The sequence below is a fragment of the Maylandia zebra genome, linkage group LG8 (assembly GCF_041146795.1).
Source record: "Maylandia zebra isolate NMK-2024a linkage group LG8, Mzebra_GT3a, whole genome shotgun sequence".
Lineage (NCBI taxonomy): Eukaryota > Metazoa > Chordata > Actinopteri > Cichliformes > Cichlidae > Maylandia > Maylandia zebra.
The window spans coordinates 11,338,870-11,352,128 of record NC_135174.1 but is presented as its reverse complement, the minus strand read 5'-3'; the positions used below and the strand labels follow the sequence as shown (position 1 = coordinate 11,352,128).

At 40.4% G+C, this 13,259-nt stretch overlaps 2 protein-coding genes across 5 annotated transcripts; one reads left to right on the top strand and one right to left on the bottom strand.

Annotated features, from left to right (window-relative positions):
• Positions 1-211: 211 nt before the first annotated feature.
• Positions 212-5,911, top strand: rsph10b (radial spoke head 10 homolog B). Of its 3 annotated transcripts, XM_004562337.5 has the most exons (17): positions 212-476; positions 571-646; positions 812-880; positions 1,102-1,275; positions 1,350-1,435; positions 1,512-1,632; positions 1,732-1,908; positions 2,034-2,130; positions 2,225-2,340; positions 2,412-2,601; positions 2,691-2,799; positions 2,970-3,049; positions 3,378-3,517; positions 4,061-4,165; positions 4,261-4,398; positions 4,822-4,897; positions 5,357-5,911. In XM_004562337.5, exons 1-17 carry the CDS (start codon positions 370-372, stop codon positions 5,521-5,523), a joined length of 2,028 nt encoding a protein of 675 aa, XP_004562394.1. In that variant the 5' UTR covers positions 212-369; the 3' UTR covers positions 5,524-5,911. The 3 variants fall into 3 exon arrangements, with proteins under 3 accessions (XP_004562394.1, XP_004562395.1, XP_076743428.1); XM_004562338.5 differs by lacking the exon at positions 1,102-1,275; XM_076887313.1 differs by lacking the exons at positions 212-476; positions 571-646 and having other exon boundaries at positions 821-880; positions 1,242-1,275.
• On the bottom strand, positions 5,112-12,136 carry dlgap5 (discs, large (Drosophila) homolog-associated protein 5). 2 transcript variants are annotated; one of them, XM_004562335.3, is made up of 19 exons: positions 11,980-12,136; positions 10,824-11,071; positions 10,560-10,741; positions 10,311-10,385; positions 10,157-10,196; positions 9,980-10,057; positions 9,771-9,860; positions 9,576-9,656; positions 9,418-9,455; positions 9,074-9,324; positions 8,663-8,824; positions 8,482-8,570; positions 8,174-8,334; positions 7,983-8,084; positions 7,562-7,814; positions 6,897-7,474; positions 6,598-6,763; positions 6,383-6,426; positions 5,112-6,242 (listed from the first exon to the last, which is right to left on the bottom strand). In XM_004562335.3, exons 2-19 carry the CDS (start codon positions 11,059-11,061, stop codon positions 6,132-6,134), a joined length of 2,739 nt encoding a protein of 912 aa, XP_004562392.1. In that variant the 5' UTR covers positions 11,062-11,071; positions 11,980-12,136; the 3' UTR covers positions 5,112-6,131. The 2 variants fall into 2 exon arrangements, with proteins under 2 accessions (XP_004562392.1, XP_004562393.1); XM_004562336.3 differs by lacking the exon at positions 6,383-6,426.
• Between the last annotated feature and the right edge of the window lie 1,123 nt (positions 12,137-13,259).

Here is a 13,259-nt window from a genome sequence, read left to right as displayed (position 1 = left end):
AAGTGTCCGACTGCTGTATCTGGAAAATATGTTTTATTATTTACTTATTTGCGCTCACAAAATGCCTTTTATTAAGGTTATCGTAAATACTAGATCAGTTGCGCATTCAAAGCCCACCAGGTCAGGGTGTGACCAAGGATTAGCCTAGCAAACTCAAATGAAGGCTTTCTTTCAGGCTTCCGTAGTTGTAAGCGTCCGTTGCCATGGTTAAGTTCCTATTCCCAGCTTGTGCAGTACTTGAGACAAGATGAGAAATAGAAAAGAGGCTAAGGAAAATGTTTGATTGGGAAAAATAATAATAAAAAGGGAAAACAATAACAGTTGGGTATGACATCCAAAACGGAGGAGGGTAGACGATCTTAAAAGTCGATGACGATGAGCCAAATCAAGCTCCAGAATCATCCTGACAGTGACGAGCAGCCCGAGGACGAAGGCAACTATGAACTTCCCCCACTTGTTATCTTAACTGAACAGAGGTACATTGTTATTCACGACGTTAGTTATGTGAATAATTGTTTTTAGAGAACGTATAAGTTACTCAGGGTGTGAGGTTTGGTGTCTTTCTGACAGATATGAAGGGGAAACCTGTGAAGGGCAGTTTCATGGACAAGGTGTAGCTTATTTTGAAGGAGGCCATGTGTACAAGGTACAGCTTTACAAATGAATTTCAAATACAAATAATGACCTAATTTCATAAATCAATTAAGGATTTATTATATTATAATATATTTTGAAATGTGTTTATATCCTTCCAAAAAAAATGCATCAAACAAATAACAAAAATGTATGTTTGAATTGTATTTTTGTGAAGGGCATGTTTTCCAAAGGACTTATGGATGGATTCGGCACATTCACACGGGCAGCTGGACTAAAATATGAGGTAGCATACAGAAATTATGCATTAAAAACTAACTGTACAGTATCCTTTCTTAAGCAGGGTTTTTGAAAAGTCAATGTATATGTAACATTTCTAAAAACAGCCATCCTTTATATACACACTCATAAAAATACAGGTCAGTAAGGTGTAATGAAACATAATGTGGAGGCAAAGTCTTTGATAAAGGAATGCAGGCAAAATACTGAATTGAATTTATCTAATAGGGAGAGTTTGTACACAATATTCCCATGGGCCAGGGCACTTATACATGGGCAGATGGCAGCACCTATAAGGGGGAGGTTTACAACGGTATACCACATGGGACAGGAACCTACAAATGTACCCAAAACAGCTTGTTTTACAGCGGGCAGTGGCATCAGGGCAAGAGACATGGAAAGGTATGATTTACCATTGATTTTGTCATTTTTTAGGAATTTGGTTGTCTCTTTTTAATTGGTCTCGTTTGTGCTAGGGTACGGCGTATTATAACGAGGAAAAAAACTCTTGGTACAAAGGAGATTGGGTGAGGAACAACAGAGAAGGATGTGGACTGAGATGGTATGCATCAGGTGAATATATCTCCTCATCTGGTGTTGTATTTGAATTACCCTGCAATAACATCTGTTCCTGATAGCTACCCTTCTGGGAACACTTACTCTGGTGAGTGGAAGACCAACCAGAGGCATGGAAAGGGCACGATGCGGTGGCTGAATCTGGGACAGAAGTATGTTGGGGCATGGCAGGATGGAGTGCAGGTATGAAAGAAAACCCTAGTTTAATTATATATGAAGTTATAAAGCTTAAAAAAAATTAATTCTTGAATCAGATTTATGTTTTGGTTGCTCCTGCGGCAGCATGGCCAAGGCACACATGTCTGGAATTTAAGACGAAAAGATGGATCTCAGTATTCCCAGAGCAATCGATACACAGGGGAATTTGCTCAGGGTCAGAGGCATGGATGGGGAACCTTTTACTACGCTGGTGGTGCGATCTATGAAGGAGAATGGAAGAACAATAAAAAGCACGGGCAGGTGTGTTTCACTGTCAGCTGGAAAAAGTTTAGAGAAATCCACAGTATGCTTTCTTATTGATGTATTAAAAGTGCAGAATGAATCAACTCTGATTGTAAAATTCAGAAAAATGTCACCTTTGTTAGGGAAAATTCACACTGAGTGACGGGCGTGCATTCGAGGGACACTTTGTGGATGACCAAATTATCACACCCAACCTGAGAGCACATAGTGCTCCTCTCGGTAAGGAGCAACAGTATTCAAGAGTATGTTCAAAATAGTAAAGGAGGAAATAAGCAATCCTGCAGTCTTGAAATCCTTCTGAAATTTGTCATAGGTGCGTTCCCACTGTCACATAGTAACTCATCTTTACTGGGACCAGACATGGCTCTGAACATTGACTGTCTCCTGGACATGATCCCGGAAAGAAAACGTGACACAGAGCGCAAACAGGTCAGTCCTCAGCCCAGCGTCCTCATTTACAGCCGTGTTCCCACCCTGAAACCGTGTATCATGTGTAACAGGTGGAGTTTGTGGTGCTGAGGCAAGAAAGAGAGCTGAGGTCAATTTGTAGTTTCTACAGCAGGCTTGGTTATGCCCACTCCCCGGTGAACACCCTCCTGCTGTCCCGTCTTCAGTTCTGGCGCCTGCTCAAAGACTGTAACATTCATCATCACGGCATAACTCTGACACAGATAGACCGTCTTATCAGAGGTGAAAGGGACTGCTCCACAGCAGACACTGAATGATCCTCTGAGAGTATTTATAGGTTATTTTAACCGCTTTCACTCTGTGTGTTTCAGAGGATGTTGATCCAGCAGAGATACACTCGCCTTTCACGCCTGTGCTGCTTCGCAAGCTCATCAGCTATCTTGTCATTGTGGCCCACCACATCCACAGTAAAGACATGGTGTAAGGGAACCTGTTCCTATCTTTATCAGAAGATATCACAATGAAACTGCCTGGGGTGTCCCTTAATAAACTTAATAAAATCAGTTTGTTTATACTCAAGAAAACTTTGTTTAATCGGGATTAATCATGATCAGTTATCTGTAATAATTCATTTTTTTCTCTATTTACAGGTCACCAAAGCACCTTCTGGCTGCCTGTTTTTCCAAACTGATGACAGATGACATCCTTCCAAATGCTAAGAATGTAAAAGGTGCTTACACATGCTACAGACCCAATTGTATGTGATTCATTTAAATTGTATTTCACTAGCTGGTGAACTTCAGAGACAATCCGTTCATCAGCGGTACTGCTAGGTAACAGCAAACGACACTGTAATCAGAACTAAAAGAGCAAATCGGTGAAAGAAAAGTTCAGTTACTACTAATGTTTTGGTTTAGTAGTTTGTTGGTTCCTCAATTGGGTTTCTTCACAGGTTTTGATACTCCTGTAGAATCCTGATGTTGTAGTGTTTAACACTCTTGCTTAACTCTATAGTATGTAGTACTAACTGTTCATTAACAATAGTTGCGTCTGTCCAGGCTTTCTGTTTAGGCAGCCAGACGTTGGAGTGGTGGCTATGAACTATATGAAGAGGTGCTGGGAAGTCTTTCAGCTTTTCTGCACAGCCACCAGGGATGAACAGACCATGACCTGCCATCACCTGCTGTGGATGTTCAAGGTGCAACAAACTGTAACACTTTTCTTTGCTTGTATAAATAGTACATTACATTTTTGCTGCCTGTTTCATCAGTGCAAACTAAAAGCTTCTCAGTATTAAATGATTACTGCTGCTCTATTCCCTCTTTCCCTTCACTCCCAGCTGGTCACGGCAGGTGGCTCTTCCTCCTGGTTCTGTTGGAGGTTTCTTCCTTCCTGTTAAATGGGAATTTTTCCTTCCCACTATAACCAAGTGCTTGTTGTTAGAAGTTATCTGATTGTTTGGGTTAACCCTGTATTATTGCATCGTCTTTCCCTTATTATAAAGCACACAGAAACAACTGTTGTTGTAATTTGGCACTATATAAATAAAACTGAATGAAAGTTTTATGTCCCAGATTTGACATTAATACAATACTTTAAAAAAATTAAAGTGGATTTATGGTCAAACAAATCTGATTTAAATGTCTTTATCAACAACAACAGCAGATAGGATGAATGACATGCCTATTTATCACAAAAACAATTAATCAAAGTTAAAACCTCATGTTGTAACCACTTGCAGGATTTCCATTTGTTGGACCATAAGCTGACCACAAGGAGGTTATTGGAGATCATCAATACAGAAAGCCACAACCCCGACAACCTTTCTGCCAGTGTTGATCTGGAGGTCTGTTTACATCAGTAAACTCATTCAGCTGTTTTTTGGTACAATATTACTCTTTTTGAATCATGAGAGCTGTTGTTCTGTTCTTTCCATTGCAGATTACGTTCCTTGAGTTTTTTGAGGTGCTTCTGGGCTGCGCAGAAGTTACATGTGAGCAGGTTTCTGAAACACTGAAGGAGGACCATCGGGTTTTTGGGTCCAACACTGAAACCAGGAAGGATTCGCCTGAGGTGGAGGTCAGTGAAGAGATGATACAGACAAAAAACAGCCCCTTCCAGTTGGTCAGATCCTGTCTCAACGCTTTCATAATCTCTGTATCTGCTAACCTTGTAATGTCATGTCACATGTAAAATATGTAGTTGTTCAAACATATTAAGGACCAAACATATTTTTGCAAGCTGTGACATAATTATATATTTCAAAATTAACAAGCTCCTGTATTTTTTCCCCTATTCATTTACTTTCAGTGTTATTCATTTTTCCTTCTGGCAGTTTTACTAGCCGATACAGGCCAGTATTGGTTGACAAAACAACCAACACTATATGCACAAAAAGATGACTGGGGCTGCATCTGTGAAGGGTGATTCTGGAATATGCCACAAAACTGGCAGTAACTTTGCTAAAATATTTAATAAGATAAAATCCCATCTTTATTGCAGACTGGGATTTCCAGTGCTCAGGATGGAAGTCAGTGGGATGTCAAGACGGAAGCCAACGAGATACCCGAGCCTGCAGGTTTGGTTTATAGTTTCAGTGTATGCATGCCTGTGTGTGTATATATATATAGGACTTCAGGCCTTCTAGAAGCAGGTCTTATCTTGCCTGGGCAGGGTTTTTTTGAAGAACTTAAACCAATAACCTTTCATTTCAGTGGTGACTGGGATGTAAACCGAGTCCATAACTTCGCCTTGAAAATGCTTAAATGTTTTGCAGACTGACCACCTAAAAAGGCTTAAATTCTTTTCCCTTGATGTTATCCTACTGTCATCATTACAGATTCAAAATTTCATAGACCCAAAGTTTTACATAAGAATGGTTCAGAAAATGAAGGGACATTTATTGTATTCAATGTAAGCTAGACATGCACAGTAAATACACACTTCACAAATCACATATTTAAAACTGGTTTGTACTTTCAAATTCTCAGAATGATTGTGTCAGAACTAAAATGCCTAACATGTTTATTTCCTTTAGAGTACACAGACGATCCTGAAGGTGAAATCATGTGCAGACCAGCAGAAAACAACACTAAAGACTGCAAATTGGAACTTAAGATGAAGACTGTCGATGAATTCTTCAACCACTTTTTCTTCCCAGCATCTGACTATTACCAGCTGGTCACAAGAAACATAATGGAATAAAAGCACCACCCAGAATCTCAGGTTGCTCTAGATAAGATGAAACAAAAGCCAAATAATGCTGTCAGAACAACATGCAGCTATCATGTCCTTAGTTTTGTTGGTTCAGTTTAGAGCATTATGAAGTGAAAATATTAATACAATGACCTCACACACGTTGTACTCCATTATTAACAAGACATGCAAGTAAAGGGCTGGTTTCATGAAAAATCTTCAAATTTTCCAAGTTGCCACTTTGCAACAAAGATTTTGTGACTGCATCTCTTCTCAGAAGAAATGCCCCTCACCCCCCTTAGCAAAAAACCCCCCAGAAAATTGAAGAATACAAGATGAAACAAATGATTCTGTTTGTGTATCCCGTTTTAACAAATAAAAGCAGTCAGTAATAACAGCGTTGAGCATTTTGTTCATTTGTGATTGGATATAGATACAGAGTTCTTTATTGGTTGTAACCAAAACTTTAATTAGAACTTTGCGTGAGAACACTTTTCTACTCATCTAAGAACGTCAAAAATCGTTTTTTTTTGTTTTTTTTTTTAATATTAAAAAGTGTAAAAAGTTGCTAAAACAAGTCAAAAATAAACACTTCTTTACTTTCTTCAGTCTCTTTACTAAATATTAGGAGGGGTGAAGACCATGAGGTCACTCGGACAGACTGACTGGCGTATCTTGTCCTTCAGGTCTGGGGTGAAGAGAAGCAAGGCAGACTCTGCTGTCTGTACCTAAAGAATAAAAGGGAAAAAAAAAAAATCCAAAGAGAAAAATCACAAAGACAATTTTGGACAAAACATTAGGATCGATCTATCTACTTAACCACTCCATAAAACCCTAGTGTTTAGAAGAAAAGTGGAAAAACTTTGACCTGTCGTGAGTGACGAGTTAACACCGAAGACACCACTGGCAGTGCTGTCGTGACAGAAGTGAGCAAAAGAATGAATAAAATGGTGAAAATGTGTAGTTTTTAAAAATGTGGTGACAACCCCCCCCCCCCCCCCCCAAAAAAAACAACAACAACACTTCAACATAAAAATCTCTTTCATTAGTTAGTGTTGCCAAGTTATAAAACATTAGTCTTACCAGACTCTTTCTCAGTAAGAAAGTTCGTAGCTTGTCCTCTAGGACTCTCCATCGCTACATCCACTGCCATGGGTGACAGTGTCTCTGTCGCAACTGTGTCCCTTGGTGACAGGCTGCATCTGTCTGAGGGCTGGAGGTATCTCTCAAAATCCAGTCCAGAAATTTCCTAAAATTACGAGAGAATAATATATTCATTACATGGCTAGAAAACACCCCCCCCAAAAAAAAATAAATAAAAAAAAAATAAAAAAAATTTGTTCTGAAGCACAAAACAGAATTGAGAGGGAAATTTATTTTACCTCAACGACTGTGCTGTCTGGTGTGTGACACAGAGTCTCCACTAGGCCCTGCACAGCAGATGAAGAGACGGAAGGTTGGCTAGGAGTTGCACAGGGCGACAGTGTAAAGCTCGGGGCTGATGAGGGCTCAGGAGCTGGGGGCACGGCAGGTTGTTTGCACGGAGAGCCTGGAACTGCTGGACTGACAGGGTTATCAACAGTTACATCCTCGGCTGGCTCGAGGATTGCTGGAAGGAGTTGTGGAACAGAGGGAATGTCTGTGAAGACTTTTTCTGACACTTGTGCAGGGCATCCGTCAGGTTGGGTGTCATCTGAAATCACTTCCTTGACAGGTGAGAAATCCATTGAGATGTTCACGATGTCCCTTCTGCTCTGGGTCGCCTGAGGAGTGCCGCACTGAGACTTTGGTTCTGGGGTTTGTCTGAGAGTGAGGCGGAGGTGTGCGGGTGCGTGAACATGTTGAACAGGTGTCTGAGCCAACGCAAGGGAGCGCCGGGTGACCCTTCTAGGTGAGAGATATGTGGAGCAGGGAGAGACCCCAGGCAGCACAGCAGCATTTAAATGGCTGGATCTCCTAACTGAACAAAGAAAAAACCCAACATGTGCAATATGATTAGACCAAATCCAGAGTCATCCAAAGTCCAAACTTTTGGCATGCAAGTCACCTGATTGTTTAGCTGGGCTCTCCACCTGGAAGAAGCCTCCATCAAAGACCACTGTGTCCTGCCTTTGAGCCCCTGCTTGTGGGTGTGGATTCTGAGAGCTCAAGACGAGACAGTCTTCAGTGTTAGCAGCACCGGCTGCCTTCTCTGCCTCAGCTGCCTGCTTTTTGGCTTTCATGGCTGCTTTTGCGGCAGCCAGACGAGCCTTAGCTGCTGCATTAGTTCCTGCAGGCTTGGCAGATGCTGCTAGCTGTTTCTGTGAAAAAGACGGGACAAGCTGTTTTCTTAAACACGGAGGCCTTCATATGCAAATGACTACAGAAACAGCAACCATAAAACTCAATTAGTTTTATGATGGCACAGCTGTGTGTTGACAAAAGTAAAGCAGTGTTATTGAACCAAAGCTTAAATTAGGAATCTTTACCTTAACTACTTTCTTCTGTCGTGGTGGAGGCTTGTGCTCCTCCACCCAGCCTCGCTCCTCCGCTTCTTTCAGAGCGTCAAACTTCTTGTTGACATCCTCGACCTGGAATGCGGAAAGAGTGCAAAACAGATGTTAGGTCACTTCTCCTTGTTTGCGTGTTAATGTGTGTGTTGCACCTCTCGAGGCATCACCTGGTAATAAACCATGTCCCAGAACCCCTGCAGGTCAGTGCAGGTGGTGATCTTCTCCCCTCGGCCTAGCTCACAGTCGTCCACCAGACCGCTGAATTGGTTGAAGCGTTCTTTCATCAACAGCCGTGCTTGGCCAACAGCTGTGCGCATGCGATCTCTCACTGAACATGATGAGAAAGAAGATAACAAAATTACTATTAGTCAGAGAAATCCACCATTTTCCTCATATGAAAAACAACCACTATCTACAGAACCAAAATTAAATATTCAAGGTTTTAATAATCAATTGGTGTAGAAGATAAACTCACTTTCTTCTGGGATGGACTCATCCTCCACTTTAGACTCCCAGTGGAGAGACAAGCTCATCAGTCTCTCTGTCTCATTGGCCATTTCTGATCTGAAGCATTTAAAAGAAAATGTTTTTAAAAGAAAAAGAAAAAAAAAAAAAAAGGCGTTCTTTTTTGAAAGACTAAACAATATGAAAAGTACCTGAAATATGGTACGTCGTGCTTGGTTTCCACTGATCCACCTGGACTTGGAGGGGCAACCGTGGGAGAGGTATGAGGAGGAGAGCGCAGAGGAGATTTAGGTGGACACGATTCGCTCTGCTCATCACTGAATACGGGGGCTGGTGGAAGGTTGAAGCTGGAGCTGGATGGAAAGAACAGCACTGCTTTTAGATTGACTGAAATTCTAAAGCCTACATATTTTCTTTAAAAAGGGCCCAAAAGAAAAAAGAAAAGATACTACTGCCTGACTCGTCACAGTAATGCTGAGTAACAACAGCAGTAAACACATCTATTAATTGGTGTTTTGCAATACTGTGGCCAACATCAGTGTTTCAGTACATATTTAGCAAAAGGAAAATTTGAGCAGATGAAACGGAAAAAAGAAGCAGACCTTGGTGTAAGGAAGGAGTCTGCTGAACGAGGTGTGAGAGGCTCAAACTTGAAGGATGACAAGCCAGTCGGAGCCTGGAAGAGAAAACCTTCTGGAGCAAATGAGGATGTCGATGGGACGAGATCAGCAGAAACAGGCTTGGCTGGAGATTGATCCACCACCATGTCTTCTTCCTCAGCACATGGTGTCGGGCTGGGAGGACTAGGTCTTTTCTCAATGTCCTGCATCTCAGGCACTGTCAGCTCAGGTTCCTGCACACGACAGGAGCAGCAAAGCAATTAAACTCCAAGTTACTTAAAAGTTTCACAAGTTTAGTTTGTCGTGTGTTTCACTGAACTGCTCACCTCTGAGACAGCATGATGGATAGTGTCATTGACTGCTTCTGTGTTTCATAAAGAAGGACAACAAAAATGGTGAGAGAAATTCCAACAACTGTTCACAATGTAAAGTGAGGCAGACACATTTGGAACAAATTTTGTTTTGGTTTTATGGTTCATGATACCTTTACAGTTCCTTTGTGCACCAGACAGGGGAGCCACAGGATTAAGATTTGCTCGGCTCCTTGTGGTTCTTGCATCGGACACTGGTGAGAGACATTAAACACAAACAAATATCCATTTGTTTTAATCCCTCAACGCCATTTCTTAACTTCCCTTCCCAGTTTCGATATGAAATGAGCTTCCAAACCAGACAATACCTGCAGTCTTGTCCTTAGGTTTGCCTTTTACCACAGGAACTGGAGGTCTGTTGGCAGATCTGGTTGACAAAGCTCGTACGGCAGGTGCTTCTATGGTAGAATGGGATAATACAGACACAAATTAAGAGCTAAACACAGGATTGCAGTACTGCAAAACAAACAAAGCTCAATGGCTGGTTTCAAGGGCAGTTTTTTTAAATTATTTGTACCTTTGGTCTTGGTCGTAGTTGATGCAGGCTTGGCAGAAGCTAGCCGGGTCCTTGTTGATCTTTCCACAGCAGGTTGTCCTACAGAAAGAGAAGAAGGTCATTACTAAAACTGCTTCTAATCAAAAGCTGCATTTAAAAAAAATAAAAATTCAGTTAAGGGGCATTCAGTTAATTTACCCTTCTTCAGTCCAGTATTTGGATCTTGTATCTTCAGAGGCTGCAGAAATTGAGGCAATAGAAAAACAAATGAACAAAGTATTAGTTTTTTGTTTTAAATAGTTAAATACGAAACTTGTGAAAACAATGGTGCATGCGTGGAAGAAAACAGTACCTTCTCCACTTGCTGCTGCTGTTTCATTGAACGAGTGACTCTAATACTTTGGGATGGAGCCGTGTTCGCCTTTTTCTGAAAACATAACCAAAAATAAATAAATAAATTCCACTGAGACCAAAAAGAATATCCTCTGATATCATGTGGTCATCACAGTTATGAAAGAACCAACAAAAAGATAGGGATGTGATTCACAGACTTGTTTTATAATAAGTTACCTAAAGTGTTTTTTGATAAGTCCCCTCTTACCTCTTGGATTTTTGCTGAGGCATCTGGGACAGCAGGTAGTGAGGTAATGGTTCCCGTTGGATGATACAGACCAATCTTAAACACCCCTTTACGTTCCCTTTCCCTCTTCTCTTTCTCCTTCTCAAGAGCCTTCCGCTCCTTCCAGCGCTCGAGCTGTTTCAGCCTATCTTCCACTGCTTTTGCTGTGGAGTAACAAGTATCGGAAAGGGCACAAATCAGCTAGAGCTAGAGCAGTCCATTTTTTTTAAAACTGTGAAGCCATACCTTTAGCAGGTTTTTCATTGTTTTTCGTCTTCTCTTGTATGGTTGACATATTGGCCACTGCAATAGAGGCATTCAGGGAGGACATTTCCAGCTCTGGGAGTTTATCCAGCTGCCTCCGGGTGTTCACAGTACGTTCTCGATTCTCCTTCTGGGAATGAGACCTTCTCCGAGACATTTTTACCCTAAGCATCGACACACTGGTGTCCCGCTGCCGCAGGTGAGCAAATCGTGACTCCATAATCAGGTATCTGGATTTTTCAAGAAGGGAAACATAATGTTTTGAAAGGTACTGCAGATTGCATGCAATAGATATTACAGACATTAGGAGACATTTGTCATATTAGATAAAAACGAGAGGGATCAAAAACTGAATGGCAAAATTTTTTCGTTTTTTGTGTTGTAATCAGCTATAAGAATAGAAATTAGGCAGTTTTTAAACGTATTAGTGTCATTATTCATGTGGTGGCAATTTTAAAACCACACAAAAATAATTCCCAAAACATGGACAATGTACTGAGCAAGAGCTGTCAGGGGAAAAAACAAAAAAAACAAAAAAAACAAAAAAAAAAAAAACACTTCTTAGTATGTGGTATAGGCTAGGCACTATAAATGGTAACACGGCAAAAACGGCTTCATTTTGGCCTGTTTAGCTACAAGCTTGCAGACGCAACAACCAACAGATCAAAAATATTGACGCTGTGTTTTTTCCCCTCCCGCTTTTCTTATTCTCCGGAAATTCAAACAATTGCGTTAAAACAACGACAGGAATGGCGTCGCGATGGCTTAATTTTTTCCTTGGTGGTTTCTCTGCAAACAAATGTCAACGTCAGTGTTACTGGATTAAAGTATGATTTGAAGGAGACGTGAACCTTACACCAACTACATACCTGAGTAAAAGCAAAATATAATAAGGCAAAAATTGGAGAAAATAAACGTGAGCCAGCACAGTGTTTTGTTCTACTGCTACTAAAAAGTGTAGTGAGTAGAAATAGATACTTTCAAAGGCGAACCAGGAACACGAGCTAATTATTCAACCAATGCTAGTTTTGTAACCCACTCCACCGCGACTGTTGACAGAAGGACTCGCGCAGAGTTCAACGTTCCGTTAACAAATATATCTAAGTGAACAACTTTTATGATTAAAAACCCAACTTACCTTTTTTCTTTTTCCAAAGAGGTACAATATTTTTCTTTTCTTTTTTGTCTACTTACTAAAACCTGACAGCGCAACGTACACGCTCAGTGCAGAAACATAACAATCATGGCGGGTGAGTTTTTAAAATTTGTCCAAGTTTACGCTGATTGGCTGCAAGTCGTACGTGAGCCCTGATTGGTTAGTTTCTTTTCTTCTTCTTCTGATTATTTTGTTGCTGTTGTAACAACTTTCCATTGTGTGCTGAAATTAGTCCAGAAAAGTGGAGAAAAAAATTGTATAAAAACGTTTGCTTGGAATAAATTCTTTTTTTTTTTTTTTTTTTAAGGTCAAACCCTGTATAATTACACAATATGCATGTGTCTGATAAAATCAGGCATTTACAGTAGGAAGGGTAACAATTAGTATTAATATTAAGTTGTTTAGCTGATATAGTTGAACACGGGAATTATTTATAATCAGCAATCAGCTATGTGGGTTAAATCCATGTGGAATGAAATGAACTGTAAATCATTATTTGTTACTTTGCAAAGCAACCTAAAATAAAAATACACATGCATCCACAGAAAACTAATGAAATGATTGTACAATGTGATGCAAATAAAAGTGTTCATCATAAATAAGTTTAATACATTTCTCAATTAGACAGAAGATTTAAAAAGTGATATTTTGAAGCCAAATAAATTATAATATCTCTGTTTTTTTCCCCTCCTCTTCCCCCTGCAGGTGATTTTTATCCTTCAAGCTTAGGACCTGGGAGCTTCAGGGTCCTGCGCAGTAGCTGTTTCTAGGACTGCACTCTTCTGGACAGAGATCTTGATGTTGTTCCTAGGATCTGCTGGAGCCAGTTGCCTAGCTTGGGGGCAGGGGGCCACTGCACCAAGTGCTATACACACTCCATTTACTCCTTTGTGTACCTTATGCAGACTTCAGTGTCCACATCACTCTTGTGTAACTTGCCTGTTAGACCAGAATTGACTCTGAGACCAGCGACAAAGTCATAACTCAAACAAGGAGAGCATAAACAGGTGAGAAAATTTCCAACAGCATATATAAATGTACACACCTTTTTTTCTCTCCACATGAAACTCTGTGTAGTGTAGTTCAACAACCAAATGAAGTAACATCAACACAAATACATTTTTGAGTCATGATCATTTTTGTTTTATGGTGGATTTAAGTCCTAAAATAGTAACAACACTTGTGTTTTAAAGGTCATTAAAAAAACCTGACTAAATATTACATTTCTAACCTCTCTGTCAACAAAACTCGCAACTGTGTTT

Bases quoted from the DNA above. Each gene is read 5' to 3' on its own strand.
- rsph10b (XM_004562337.5), top strand. From the start codon at position 370: ATGACGATGAGCCAAATCAAGCTCCAGAATCATCCTGACAGTGACGAG. The intron at 3,518-4,060 runs GTGCAACAAACT...AACCACTTGCAG, and splicing joins ACCTGCTGTGGATGTTCAAG to GATTTCCATTTGTTGGACCA. The intron at 4,166-4,260 runs GTCTGTTTACAT...TTTCCATTGCAG, and splicing joins CTGCCAGTGTTGATCTGGAG to ATTACGTTCCTTGAGTTTTT.
- dlgap5 (XM_004562335.3), bottom strand. From the start codon at position 11,061: ATGGAGTCACGATTTGCTCACCTGCGGCAGCGGGACACCAGTGTGTCG. The intron at 8,825-9,073 runs GTCTGCTTCTTT...CTTTCCATCCAG, and splicing joins GACTCCTTCCTTACACCAAG to CTCCAGCTTCAACCTTCCAC. The intron at 6,427-6,597 runs GTAAGACTAATG...CTGTCACGACAG, and splicing joins TCTTACTGAGAAAGAGTCTG to CACTGCCAGTGGTGTCTTCG.